General features: G+C 37.6%; 2 protein-coding genes across 2 annotated transcripts; one reads left to right on the forward strand and one right to left on the reverse strand.

Annotated features, from left to right (window-relative positions):
• The first annotated feature begins 802 nt into the window (after positions 1 to 802).
• LOC116179479 lies at positions 803 to 1,575 on the forward strand. Its single transcript, XM_031499273.1, has 2 exons — positions 803 to 1,103; positions 1,158 to 1,575. Exons 1-2 carry the CDS (start codon positions 894 to 896, stop codon positions 1,536 to 1,538), a joined length of 591 nt encoding a protein of 196 aa, XP_031355133.1. The 5' UTR covers positions 803 to 893; the 3' UTR covers positions 1,539 to 1,575.
• A 5,045-nt stretch (positions 1,576 to 6,620) lies between these two features.
• On the reverse strand, positions 6,621 to 8,139 carry LOC116179051 (protein yellow-like). The gene has a single exon (XM_031498759.1). The coding sequence runs from the start codon at positions 8,122 to 8,124 to the stop codon at positions 7,003 to 7,005; it is 1,122 nt and encodes a 373-aa protein (XP_031354619.1). The 5' UTR covers positions 8,125 to 8,139; the 3' UTR covers positions 6,621 to 7,002.
• Between the last annotated feature and the right edge of the window lie 6,681 nt (positions 8,140 to 14,820).

Here is a 14,820-nt window from a genome sequence, read left to right on the forward strand (position 1 = left end):
GATTTGCATTTAATTTCCTTCGGTTGGATTGAAATTTTGTTTAACATTCAAATGTGTGTGAATATTTTGAATAGGCCACGGAATTTAAAGCAACTTCTGAAATCCACACTAACGCCTTTCTTGGAGATTCTTAAATTAATACATTTAGAGAGTCTGCGTGATACTTTGTTGATTCTAGAAAAATTCGTCAGAGAAGGAGCATTTTCGGATATTCTTTGTGAAGTTTTTTAGTAAATAGTCAATAGTTTAGCAAATGGAAAAAATGAATAAAATGAATAAAATGAATAAAATGAATAAAATGAATAAAATGAATAAAATGAATAAAATGAATAAAATGAATAAAATGAATAAAATGAATAAAAGAAACCAATTCCAGTAGATAGGGTGAAATAGGGACTGAAGCGAGACCAGTTTATTGACCACGTGAGAATGTCTGAGTCTGTCAAACCAAATGATCAATTCATATGTAGGTGTGGGAAAAACAGCACAGTTGAAAATCAACTCTAGTGACTTCCTTCGCAATCTAACTATGTACTAATAAATGAGAAGTTAATGATCTCAAATACAATTTGAATAATATCTATCAAATAAACCTTTGTCAAAACTAATATTATATGCATAATCTCTAAATGTTTCTAAATACTCCTCAGTTCAGATATTATTAACTTTTCTTTGAGTAAGCTTTAGATACGTCCTTTGTTTAACGAATCCGCCGACATAAACAACCTATTTTAACCCCCTAATCAAACGAATCAATATTTACTCGTGTTATACTTGATAAAGCTATAATGATGATAACCAACCCATACACGATTCCGATATTTACCGAATTTCCAAGTGTACCGATAACCACCTATAATCTCTCGTACGCGACAGTGCAACTCCTGTGACAGATGATGGATAACCAATCGGAACGGTTGCGAAAATGGAAAAACCTGCTGAAAAATTACAGGGCAGACCACGAATATCTGAATAAAGTAGGAAAATCGTGGATTCTCAGCGAGGGAAGGTCGACCGAAACCGAGCGGAAAATTAAAGAAGCTCTAATTCACACGGACAAATCGCTAAACGCAATAAAGGAGTACTTCGAACCTTATTTGGAGGTGAGTTTTGTAGAGTATCGGAGCACTGTCGACAAACTCAACTCTGAAATCAAGACGATGCAGAAGGAGATCGAGCATTTAAGGGTAACAAACGAGAGTGGCAACGAGTTAATCCACCAAAACGAAAGGCTCAATTATGAAAATGTTCAGTTGAAGCAGAAGCTGGATGGGCTGGAGGCAATTCGGAAGGACAATTTCCAATCGATTATGGAGAGAAAGCAGGAACAGTTCGACGAAACGTTTAAAATTCAAAATGACCTTATCGGCAACCTGAGGGAGCAGCTGGAGCAGAATGCCAAGGAAATGCAAACGTTGAGGCAGTTAAATACGAATCTTAAAAGCACGATGGATGAGAGGGCGCTGATTCAGACCCAGGAATGTCTCTTACCAGAAGCTTCGAATATTATTGGGTATCCCACGCTTCCTCTCTTATAATTTGTATTTTTATGTTATTAAACGTTTTTTAAAGGCTCTTTTTTCTCTGCATGGTTAAGGTCCTGTTAAAGTCCAAAGGACTCTGCAATAAGATGTCCAGCGGCTACAGCAACTGTGGCATTTCTTTCTACAGAGCAGTAATATTCTACTAGCAGTGTTGCCGTATTGCTAGATTTGGTAATATACGTAGGGGTTGTTTCTAATACAGAAAGTTCTAGTAAGGCCCTAAGTGAGGCAATGGAAGAGTGCAGTTGTGGTCTAGAAATGCACTAAAATGTTCTACAAGGCGCACCAGAAAGCTCTAGAGAGCTTTTCATTGTTATAAGAGGCACATAATCCCGGGAATAGTTCTACAGCCTCCTATTCAAACGATTACATGCTTTCTAGAGACTCTTTCATTTAGTTAAGAAAGCTTTCCAAATTTTTTTAGTGTTAGTCTTGAAGCGTTCTTTGTCTTGTGTGGCAAATATACCTATAGGATTCTAGAAAGGCGTTAGAAGAAACAAAGTTCAAAAGCATTTCACAGCTTTCCCGATGCTGGTAAAGGTCTGGAAGAAACTAATGCGTTATGGTACAAAAACCTGGTATAACGACAGAATTTGGAACGTGTCAAACCCTTGAATTGTTTCGATAATATGTAGGTGCTCTGTAAAGCATTTATGTGGCTCTAAAGAATTTAGAGCTTTTTCAAAGATTATTCTTGAGTTATAAATAATTCAGTTTTTAGTGCTTTTCACACGCGTTTCACAACAAGGCTAAAGGGATAAAAAGCTCAGAAAATTTGGTAGGAAGAAAAGGTGATGCTGGACACTTAAACTTGGTATTGAGAACCAGAGATTGGAAATTGAACTAACAACTGGAAAAGAAATGGAAGATGTCTGAACTAAAAGATGGAAGTAGAAACCTTGGTACCTGGTAGGTAAATGAGAAGCAACTGGAGTCGGGAAGCTCACAACAGTAAAATAGTACTTGCACGTTTACAAAAAATTGCTGGAAATTGAAAATCGGATTACAGTAAGCCAGTATACGGAACGAGAAGTTCAAAACGGGAAACCTGAGTTGGAGTATGGAAACTGAAAATTTAGAACCATGGTTGGAAACAAAAGACTTGGAAATAGAAACTGGAAATTGATCATTCAAACCAGAAAGTGGAAGCCGAAGATTAGCAGAAGAAAAAGGAAGCTAAACCAGAGAATAGTGAACCTGAAATCAGAAATTGCTACTGGAAGTGGTCAATAAAATAATCGGGAGTTCATTAGAAACCGCAAAATTGGCATGGAAACTGAACCGATCGCAATCAGAAAATCAGAATATGTAAGCCGCACACTGGGATCTCGAGATATAAAAAATGGGAACTAGGATCTGGAAATCGGAAATCCGGGAACCACTGGAAATGGGAAAACCGGTAACAAGCTTGGAAACAAGGGGAAAATTTACAATGCGTTTCCAGTTTGTACACTATTGGAAATAGCTCAATCTAGAAAAAAATGTCCCTCAAATAGTCACAGATTCTTAATTAGTACCAATCAGCACAATCTAAGTGAATGTAAGGAAAAGAAGTGCACCTTCAATGACGTGTAATACAAAAGGATGGACTCGATAAAGTGCAACAAGAGAACCTCGCCTTCCTCCTAGTGATTAGCTCCTGAAATTTTCGATTACACGCAAGAAAAGTCTTGTTTTCCGAAGTACTAGCAATTGTTCCAAGGAAACCTCACCTTCGATGGCACTTGAGTCAAAAGGATTGCTTCCAAAAAAAACGGCAACCAAGAAAACTACCTTTCCTCCTAGTAACATTAGGGTTTTGGAATGTTCCCCCCAAAAGAAAGTTTTTCGTCTAAGGAAGACTGGGTGCATGTTCTAAGAAAGTTTCACCTACGATAAAGCTCGAATATACAGAGTTGCCATTTAAAAAAGTACAGCTAAGAAAAATTTTCCCGGATAATTGCACATACTGTACTGGGTGTCTCTAATAAAAGATACAACCAAGAAAATGCACTTTCCTCCGGTTCTAAGGAAGATTTACCTTGCTTTCCCTCGAATAGCTGACTGAGTTTTAGCCCGTAAGCGAAATTGCTCCCCCTCCTGGAAACTTTATCTAAGAATAATGCACCTTTAATGAAGCTTGACGACTTTCCTAAGAAAAATACAACCCAAAGGGCTCACCTTCCTACAAGTAAATGGCACATAGCCTACTGAGAATTTGTACCAATAAAAATTCCCCTTCAATAAAGCACGTTGGAAACGGTCGCCTCTAAAAAAATTCGCCTCGCCCTTCCCTTACCCGAGCAGTTGGTCCAGAGAATTATCGACTTCCAGGTGTTCTCCTCTCTGAAGTACTGGAAACTTGTACCAATACAAGGATACAAAGGAAATTCAGTTTTATTGACGCTTGACTTAAAAGCTGTACCTAAAGACCCTACCGATCCATGGAACCATGTTCGCCTCCAAGGGAAGTTCTCCCCTCCAATACGCTCCAAAGAAAACTGACTTTCAATGTAACTTGACCCTGAATGCGTTTAAAGAAATACCTAGAACACCTACAAATCTTGCTATCCTTCGAGTAAATGAACTAGGAATGTTCACTCTACCAAAATTCCTCTCCAAGGTACCCGGGCCCTGAAAAAGATTTCACATTTAATGAAAGTTCACCCACAACGGTAACCTCTAAAAAGTACAAACCCCCCTTCAATAATTAGCTTCTGGAACTTTCGTCACCAAGGAAAGTTATCCCTCTCCAAAGTTCTTAGGAAAATTCAGTCTCAATAAGTCTTGACTCAGTGATTCTGCCTCTAAAACAATACAACGAAGGAAAGTGAAAATACCCAACTTGAAAGCGTCCTCGTGAAAAACATTGACGGGATGGAAAGGCCATTCGAAAGCCCTGCTAATGTAATCTTGAAGTCAGTTAGTGTAATTAGCAAACTTAATGCCATTTCCAATTATCAATAATTGCCACCGAACGTATGGTTTCGCGCGGCTTATAAGAAAGCACATACGCAAATCTGCAACTCCTAACATTAATTTATTAAATCCGTCCCTGACTACCGCCTTCATCTGTTGCATTTATTCATATCACACCACAGCCACATTTTTATAGGATTATAATTATCTACTTGCAAATATTACATCTGGAATTTAATTAATTAATCTTAATTGAAAAGAATTTACCTTGTAGTGAATTATTCCTATACATAGTGGAGTCGCACTGAATATGATTGATCTTTTATGTTATTATGACCTCACATTTGACTAGTTTTTAGGTGTATTACAATACCTATAACGCCCAAGGGAATTATCATAATTCTCAAGGGCTTTATTTTTCTGTCATTCGTTTCTATGACAACATTTAAGAAGAAAAGTTATTATTTGAAGGATTGTTAAATGTTGTACTGTCAGTGTACTAATTAATAGTTCCCTATACAGATATTATATATAAACCTAGTTATAAACAGTTGAGTAACTCCCATACTCAAATCATATACTTATTTACATATTTGTGAACAATCAGCCCCTTTTTTAAGATCGAGTAAGTATTTCGTCCATACCTATAGAATTGGGAGCAAAACTCTTCGATAACTCTCGAAAATAAGCACGTTTCTGATACGGCATTCAAGCATTTCCTACCCTCCCATTCTTCTAACTTTTGCAACTCTTTTGCAAATGCTATTACCGACTTCTTAGTATCACCTCGTTGCGTACTCGCGCAAGCACTTCTTCGGGGAGTCGTCCAAGGACCATTTTGAATTTAAGTTTCGCACTAGTTTTATATTGTAAAGCTTATTGACAAGCAAAAATGGCAAATGCATAATAACCACAGGATCAATTGCCAGTCAGAAATAGCTATCGTCCACAGCCGACGTACACCCGAGGGCTTATACTCTATCGGCTTAGGGCGTTATTTCCGTTATAACGCCCTTGATACCTTAATTACTATAACAAACGCTTCTAGCTGCACATTTCTACATATTTCTCTTATCAACGGGTAAGCTTGACCACTTCCCGAACGCTTTCTTTAGAAGTTAAATATCCATGCCTTAAGAACAAGATAAACCATCAGACATGCTACAAAGTACATGAATAAACATACTTAAGGGTATAAGGGAAGTAGCACGGGCATGCGTCTTTTGCTGCCCTGTCTCAATGGGTTAACCCACGAAGACCAAAATTTAGACGCAGGGATTTCTGTATGTCAATTCTCATAAATTATTCGTCTGTGTCTGTTTTCCGTTCTAAGCTTTAGCGTACTCACCCCTGTTTGGAGGGTTTGATAGACGGGGATCTATGCTCGATGGCACTGAATCATTGCAACACATATAAAATGAAAGCACTAGAAGACATACTACTCCACTAGAGGAAAGCGATGGAAGAAAGAGGATGTAATCTTTGGAAGGCATGAGACTAGCACTTCTATCCCAAATATTCGCGATGAGAACAGTACACGACTACCAGTCTCAATTTTTGACCGGGAATGGGAATGGGAAGGTAAGGAGCTACCTTTATAGGATCAAAAGGGAACAGACGAATTGTGTAGAAACGGGTATATCTAGTTGACTGTAACTTCTTAGTTATTCAGTTCTGGTGGAGTTGCAAATTAGCAAAAACGCCAAAAAACGGAGGTATGGTAAGTTAGAGTGACACGTTGTGGTAGTGCAGCGTGCAGGTTGGATAGGGGCGCCCACATGGCACCAAGCACGACGATTGTAAGGGTACCGGAAACTCGTTTGGGGTAGAACGATGATAGAACGAAAATGTGAATCTATGGTTCTCATCAGATGAACACTGAAACAGTTGCGCTAGCTTAAAAAATGTGGCCGCAGTGCTGGGATGCGATTCTGATCCTAATGCGCAGGGGTCTTTAGTCAGCCGCCAACCTGAGTACCATTTCCTCACATTTGAAAAAATATTGAGACCGCTAGGCATTCAGTTGGGGGCCTCTAGGCTGTTGTAGCCAAACAAATGACAAACAAAGTGCCTTATGCGAGCAAAACTTTAATCTTCGCCTCCATTTATTAATTTTGTGCCACAAACTTTATTATCTGCGGTTAATTTACGGATCAATTCGCAAGATAAAAGCAAACATTCAAGTAAGTAATTTATTACAAGACATAAAACAAAATATACAAACAAGACGATAAAAGTAATAATTATCCTTACACTATAATTAAATTAAGTAATATCTGGTAACACAATATGTACAGGTGAGTAAGTTTTTTGGCATTTTTATTCGCTAGACAGACGTAATTATAAATTATTATCATTATTACTAAACATAAACAAATACTAGATTGATAATATGGCGCGAGACCTTGTTACCATTAAGGATAGGGACGACTACATTCACTAAGTTGACGAAATTGTGACGTATCAAATCTGGTCAATGTCGTCGGCGAATTCAATGGCACTAGGAGTATTAATAATAACATGCCGCATTAAATTAAATCGTATAACGACAATACTGCAATTAAATAAGTCTTACGGAGAAGAAAGCCGCCAAAAGAAGGGCAAGCGTTAGTGTTACACTTTCGGAACTGTTTCCTTTCGTTGTCGGAGCTTCCGTCGTTGAGGTCTGCATGTTGAGCTTAATCCTGTTGGTCAGTTCCGGGGAGATTACTAATTTTGAGTCGCATGACGTGTTGCGAATGGCATCCGCAACCGGCGAGGTGAGTATTCTGAAATTGACATCGCTTTGGTTCAGTCTGGAGTACATGAAAATTGGCAAGCGATCGGAGAGAACCCAAAGGTTGTTGTTGGCGTCTACCTTGATGTCGTTCGGGAAGACCATGGTGACGTTGCTCATGTAGACTCGCCCTTGTGATTCCATGGTGTACGAGGGGTTGGTTGTTTTCCAGCAGGCGATGGCGTTCAAGCTGACCAAAGCGTAAAACAGGACGCCCGTTTTCTTGTCGAGGAATGAAACGTTGCTTTGACCCCTGGGCCCTCGGCTACCCAACACTTTGAACTCCTTAAAGCTGTTCTGGGCCAGAGTGGGGTTGCGCAAAAATTTTGTGTTGATCGAAAACTGGTGCACGCCCGTGAGGCAATGGAAGTAAAGCGTACTGTAACCCTCGGCGTCGGGCGCAGACAGCGCGACGCCCAGAATCCCATCGCTCCAGCTGAACTGCAAACCAGCGACGTTGAAATTGCCGGCCATCGGGTCCATGTTAAAGTAGTGGTGCTTCACTAGCCACGACGTTTGATTCGCCCACGAGTACACGATCAAACCGGCGTCGCCCAAATCGGCCAGGTACGCGTACGCATCCTGGCAGTTTTCGTCCTCGACGGCGATGTTCCCCAAAAGACTGTCGGTGGTGTACTGGTCCTTTGGTATCATGTAGCGCCTCAGCAGGGCGTCATTGTGCAGGTCGTAGATGAGTAACTGGGCAGCGTAGAAGCGTATATCGCCCAAGGCGTCGACGACTCCGGTATCCAACACCCAAAGTCTCCCGCACTGATCCGCCCTGATGCGAAACGGCGAAACAATCTCGGGCGGATCGCTGCCTTCGGTTTGTGAAAGTTTGTGCGCCTCCCAGTTGGGGTACGGACGGAGCTTTGGCGAATCCGAAGGATCTGAAAAGTAAAACATTATTAGTTGGTTTTTGACACATTTAATTTAATTCATTGATTTATTTTCGTTTGTTTGCGTTTGTGGGGGCCTTCAATTTTAAAAGATCTTTTTGTAAAGAAAATACTTCACCCGTCGAAGCATGATTTTCCTCCCTACTTGTTTAAAAACAAATTCAAAAAATTTGCTGGGGCTAGCAGAGAATTAGGAATTCTTTGATTGACATTTTTCAATTGATTTTTGAAACCTCTAGGAGGATCCAAAGGTAGGTCTTTTGTATATTGTATATGGAATTATGATCAGGATTTAAGAAGCCTACTGGAAGAGGAGCCGAAGAAAGAAATAAAAAAACAAGAAGAAGCTCAAATTCAAATTAGTAAAATATGGTTCCAAGAAAGCCAAGACATCTTTGGGTGCCACGAAATGCAAGAAGAAAATGCTCCAGGGAATGAAATTAGCCAGCAATATGAGGAAGCGGGAGCACGTCAAGAAAAATGTAGTGATGCTGAAGAAGGCAACATACCGAAACCGCAAACCAGTCATGCCCCAGGGATTTCCAACAATTGGCAAATATTATGGAGATGCTTATCACACAACAAGAACCTAGAAGAGCACAGTAAGAGAAATGAAAGGGATGCTTGAGGAAGTGGATCAAGAATTCAGAGTGAAAAACATTCAATTAGAAATGAAGATTAAACCTGACCAAGATTAACTTAATAGAGGAAACTCTGGGAGAAATTCAGGAAAATCGATTAGTAATCCAAGCCGTGCGTGCTGAAATCAACCAAAGCCAAAAGAAGGCATAGGGCCACTGAGAAGAAAAGACAGAGGTCCACGCCAAGAGAATCATCAATAGGCTAGATGACCAAGAAAACACAATATTAGAAATGCAAGAAAGAAAGAAATTTTCGAGGGCGAATAAAGGCTGTGGTAGGGGAACTAGAAGAGGTAAAGAAAAATGAAGGAAGGATTGATCAGCATGAATCGGATATTGGGAACCTCAAAGCGAAAATTAAAGGAAATGAACTTTTAGAAGAAAGAACTTCCACCCCAATAGTGTACAAGGCTGAATCTTTACACCAAAAGCCTAGGAAATTTGATGGGGACATTAGAACTAACCATCCGATTACTTTAAAAAGCTATTTGAAGATTTTCGAGGGAAATCCTCAGAACCTTATTGACCGTACCATGGAGTTCCTCGACGATAATGCCAAATTATGGACGGATCTACATATTCGAGGATGGAAGGATTTTCAGAAACTATAAGATTTTCTGGGGAAATTCTGGTCTGAAGATATTCAAGATAAAGTAAGAATACGATTGGCAACGCCGAGAAGATATAACAACCGCAACAGCAACTATGTGAACCACGTGTGGTACTGGCTCAGCGAACCAGCTCGCCTGAAGAGCAGTTGGTGCATGCTATCACTCGTCATCTTCCACGAGAAGTGGAACACATTTTAATTGGTGCCAGAGGCAATACCATTCGACCATTGGTGACAACGCTTCAAAGAATTCAATTTTCAACCAAGGAGGTGGAATAACGGAAGCAAACAAGAAGATCGAACTGGTCGAGCACCGAGGCGACAGGAAGAAAGAAGACCCGTGAATACAGTGGGATTCAGGAGAGAGCATGGGTCGCGCTATGGAAACCATGGAGAGCACTATAGACAACAAGGAGAATAGAGAGGGTCGGGTGCATTTGACAATCATGACCAGAAACCAGAGAGGCAGGGACCTGGAGCACCACTAGTCTCTCGAAAAAGAGTAAAAAATTATTACCAAAAATTTAAAATAAGACCAGAAGTAGAAGAAGTCAAAAAATATGAGAGAGTAGGCGTCGCACAAATGAAAATTGAAGAAAATCAAATAATTTTGCATCAAAGAAAGAATTAGCAGAAGAAGGTTTTAAGATACCTACGAAGGAAGAGATTTGAAGAAAATTTTGAATAATACCACGAAAGAAGCAATCGAAGAAGAACAAGTTAAGAGAAGACGAGGAATGAATATTCGAAATTGGGCGAAGAAGAAGAAAAAAGAAGAGAATATATCTCATTATTATAATTATAATAATAATTTAATACCTAACAGAAAACAAATTCTAATAATAGAGGCGATACAAGTAAATATTACTAAAACTAGAAAATTTGGTATAAAAAATTAATGCATAACTAAAATAATCAAAAAAGTAAAGTAGTAAAAAATAGTAATTAAAAATTAATCTCCGTTAATAAACATTTTAAGGTTGAATTAAATATGTCCACGGTTTTACATTATACATGAACAGGTGAAGAAATTAGATGATTTTATTTATATTTTATTTTATTGGACAGATTAGTTTTTTTGGGTGTTTTGTCATTAATATATTTTTAGGTAGAGGTTTTTAAGGAAAGTAGGGTTTGGAACCGAGTTGTGGAGGGGGTTGCGATATAAAGGTTTTAGTTTCTTTTCGAAGATTTACCGTTAGGAATGGCGCAGGTCCTCCCACATTTAACGCGAGGATCCCTCCGTAGGTCCTTCAGATCGTGCCGCTTCTCGGGAATCGGTATTTTGGGTGGTTGCTGCCCCCAATTTCTATTTCCCCATCTTCTATCACTACTTTGTTGCGTGTCTAGAAAGTGGCGTTTCTAGGTACAGTTTTTTGTATATAGTGCTAGAGGTGGGCTCCTTCCACGGCACTGTATGCTATTTTTTCCCTCCTTCAAATAAGGCACAGTCTGCATAAGTGGGTCTAGGCAAGATTTTATTTAAATTGGTAAGTTGAGGCGAGTTAGGATGAATACTAGATACCTGGTTAGGTTGATTTGTGAAATTGTGTGAGGCAAAAAATTAAAGAGTACAATTCAGTTTTTTTCTTTGCTAGAGATGTTTTAGAGATAAGCTTCCGTTTATTTTTAAGTTGTTTTTCAAATCTCATCTAGTTGTTTCGCTTTTAAAAACAAGAAGAGGGTACTGTAACGGAAGCTGATTAATAGGACTTGAAATTTTAATTTTTTTGTAGATTTCAAAATTAAACGTTACTAGAAGTATGTTTGATTATAAGAATATACACAGGATTTCTTTGAATCGTTCATTCTGTTGCCGTTCGAGGTCGCGCAGATTTTTTTTTTATTCTTTCCGACACGCATACTCCTTGTACAGGGTGAGTGAACGATTGCGCGGAGTAACTTAATGCCTTGAAGATTGATTGAAATTACATATAACTTATTTAAGATTAGAATATAAAAACCAGGAAAACCAATATGTTTCGAAAACTATCAGAGATAGGTATAGGGCATTATTATCAAAAGTTGAAGGTTTTTGGAGAAGCCAAAAGATGACAGAGAAATATACAGGGTGTTCCATTTAAAAGAAGTGAATATTTTTAATATGAAGTTTTGTAACTTTGGATCTAGAAAAAAACACCCTGTAATCTATTTTTTTAATGTTTTATAGCAGATGTATTTATTTGACTTTTACTACCCAGGATAAAAAGATATGAAACCTGGATTCAAAATTTAAGTAATAATTTTGGCAATACACTGACGCTTGCAAATGCCCAATTTTCTTAAAAATCGAATTATCTTTAAAACTAGCTTTTCGGATATTAACCATATAATAAAAGAGATGTATAATTACAAGTAAAATTTAAAAATGCAATCAAATACAGGGGGTTCTATTTAAAAAAAAAGTACCATTTGGGAACCCTACTTTGTGGGCGCACCCTGTATAATTATAAACTTTTTTAAAATGTGGAGAATATTCAACTATATCATAATACAAAAGCACTCTATCGAAAAATCTTATCCTCAAGGCATTAAGTTAATCCGCGCAATCGTTGACTCACCCTGAACGAATTGAACAAAGTTGTCCCTCGTTATTCTACTTTTAAGCTTCGCTGGCGCTATTTGCGTATTTATCTTACAAGTTTTTAAGCTCTTTTGCGGTATGTAACAATTACGCATTCATTTTTACTTTGAATAATCATTTTTAAGCTTTCTTTTTTCTTACTTTTTACTTTTGATTTACGATTTACTTCATTATTACCTACCGGATTGTGCTTTCAACATCGATATTTCAGAGCCGAAACGCTGAATTTTGGATTTTCTCAATAATGAGTCATTTTAAGTATTAATTTCAGTTCTCAGTATACGATCAGCCTCAGTGTCAGATGTTACATTGCTATACGTGAAATTTTGTGCAGCGCGATCATTACCCCTCTTGTTGTTTGTTATGTTTTTGCCTGTTTACAGATTTGCAGTATAGACGCCCTTCTTGAGCTCAACAAGGTCGTTGCGACCTGTAAATTTTGTTATTTTCGTCGATTTCCCCTACTTTAACGTTTGGTTACATATTGGTTGTCGATATCATCGAATTATTATTACATTTGCTTGAGATTCACTTAATAATTTAGTATAGCTCCGTTGTGGAAGCGGGTAAATATTTTCTCCGACTTCGTGTTGACCCCCTTTTTTTCTAAAATTAATTTAAATTCAAATAGTGACATAGCAGATATTTATATTACAGTATCTTATTTGCAAAATTATTGAGACCATTGGATGAAATCACCATTGATTGTGACTCAACTATTGTTTATGTTCTATCACTATCCAGTGTTTTATTCCCTTTTCGCTGCCCAGACCAGAACAAAAATCTCTTAATCTGCCTTGTTTCCCCTTTTTTGTAAGTATTTCCTCCTCTCTCAACATTTACTGAAGACTATTAAGGGCGCCTATTTAGATATTACACTATTACTATTTTTCTCTTTTCCTTTATTTTTTCTTGTAGTAGTACTTCGTCTCATATCGCATTTCACGGAAAAAAAAACCCGTCACATTCTCTTTCGTTCTTTATCACCGGTGGCTAATCTTTTATGGGGCCTTGATGGAAGTTGCTGGCGCCCCGATGTATGGGATACTCCCTAAAGTATTTGACGGGAAGAATGTCTACTCACTTTCGCTAGCAGAAAATTAAGGAGATACACTTATTATTCAAGTTTATCAAGAATAAATAACAGTAGGAATTTCCAAAAAGCTTAATTTTTGAAAATTTAAAGAAAGTTGGTAAAAGTTCCCTGTTTTGAATGTCGAATGACTTGGCTAAAAATCCTTTGGTTTGGGCTATTAACCGCTGGAGATTAAGTGAGAGCTAAATTGTCAACTCATCCTGAATCATTACGACAAAATTTAAAAGTATAATAGTGTAATTAAATGCAGATAAAGAAGGAAAAACCGTCCATTTACAAGAAGACTGTAATTTAATACCGTCGATACATGACGATTCAAATTTGCTACACACGGTGAAAGTACCAATGGATCGGTTTCTTTTACATTTTGCACGCTCAACGAATGCTCAAATTTTTTGTTGTTTCGAAACGGGTGACCGTGTACAAAAAAAATTGTAATCGAGACCGAGGCTGCTCTGCTGGTCAAATCTAATGTCACGTAGTATCATAACTTGTAATAGGATATTAATTCATACGTATGCCTCATGCGGTTTTTACAGCATTTTAATGTAAAAGTAACCTCGTCTTATATTGCCGTTCTTAACCTTGTAACTAATTGGATTTAAGCGGATTGATTTTTGCATACAATATAAGTTATGGCCGCGTCGGTCGTGCCTAGGCCAGAATAATTTATTTTTATGCGCGCGAGAGAAAGTTGATGAGTACGGTACTACAATATGTGGTAAATTAACCGATGCGGTACTTGGTAAATACAAAACGTGGTAGGAATGTTTGTGTAATTACAAGATTCGTGACGTAAAACGATATTTATCTTTCCCAATGTTAATATCAACACACATTTTTCCAAGAAGATTGTTGTAATCGAAGCAGGCGTGGACAATCCAAGTTTTTGAGTCACTTGGGCCAAAAAATTAAAAATCTATTCCTATTCTTGAGCTGTAACTTTAAAAGTGAGCTTTTACGAGTATATATCAAGCAGAAGTAGAGCATAAGAGTTTTGAAATACTGGAAATAGTAAGATACTCAAGAAAGTTTCAAAAGAGCTTTAGAGTTTAAGGTAGTTTCATGAGACCTGCAAGGTATCACATGGCTCCAAGATTGTGGAGCTCAATATTAAGCTTCATTTTATAAGGAAAAACAATCTCGGGCTCTGAAATGTTATTAAAAACGATTTGGAACTTATACAGGGTGCAAACGGAGCTAGAGAAAGCCATTTTTCTCCGAAGTTATTAGAGATACAAAGAAATATAACAATGATAAATATGGAAATTTTATGCAAAGAAAAAAACATTCCCTTATATAATATAACTAATAGAATTGGCCCCGTTTATAGGAATATTTTTATTTAAACTGAAAATACAACTTAAAAAAAAAGAGAATCTAATACTTCTCCCAAATGCGATCAAACATCATCATTTTATACGATATCAACTAATTTACTATCTTTTCTGATTACTTAATAATAAATTTTAAAAAAAACCGATCGTTATTTTTTATACAAATCAAAAAAAAATATGTTACTTAATTATAAACCTTCCCTTTTTACCAAAAATCGACTGCACCAAAATTTCTCGGGAAAACACTTTTTCTTATTAATTTTGGCGCGTAGAATCCAAAACGATTAGTACTTTTTCGATTAGACTTATCAATCAAAAGTTATGGACTAGAAACCAATTTCGAACGAAAATTCAAAGGGCTGTAACTTTTGAACTAGTAGCCCAATCTTGGAACTGTTTGAAATTATGAATTGTACAGGCCACATTCTATAAGGA

Source organism: Photinus pyralis, unplaced genomic scaffold, assembly GCF_008802855.1.
Source record: "Photinus pyralis isolate 1611_PpyrPB1 unplaced genomic scaffold, Ppyr1.3 Ppyr1.4_LG8, whole genome shotgun sequence".
NCBI lineage: Eukaryota > Metazoa > Arthropoda > Insecta > Coleoptera > Lampyridae > Photinus > Photinus pyralis.

Coding starts and splice junctions, on each gene's coding strand:
- LOC116179479 (XM_031499273.1), top strand. CDS start 894: ATGATGGATAACCAATCGGAACGGTTGCGAAAATGGAAAAACCTGCTG. Junction 1,104..1,157: donor ACTTCGAACCTTATTTGGAG/GTGAGTTTTGTA, acceptor TCTGAAATCAAG/ACGATGCAGAAGGAGATCGA.
- LOC116179051 (XM_031498759.1), bottom strand. CDS start 8,124: ATGTTTTACTTTTCAGATCCTTCGGATTCGCCAAAGCTCCGTCCGTAC.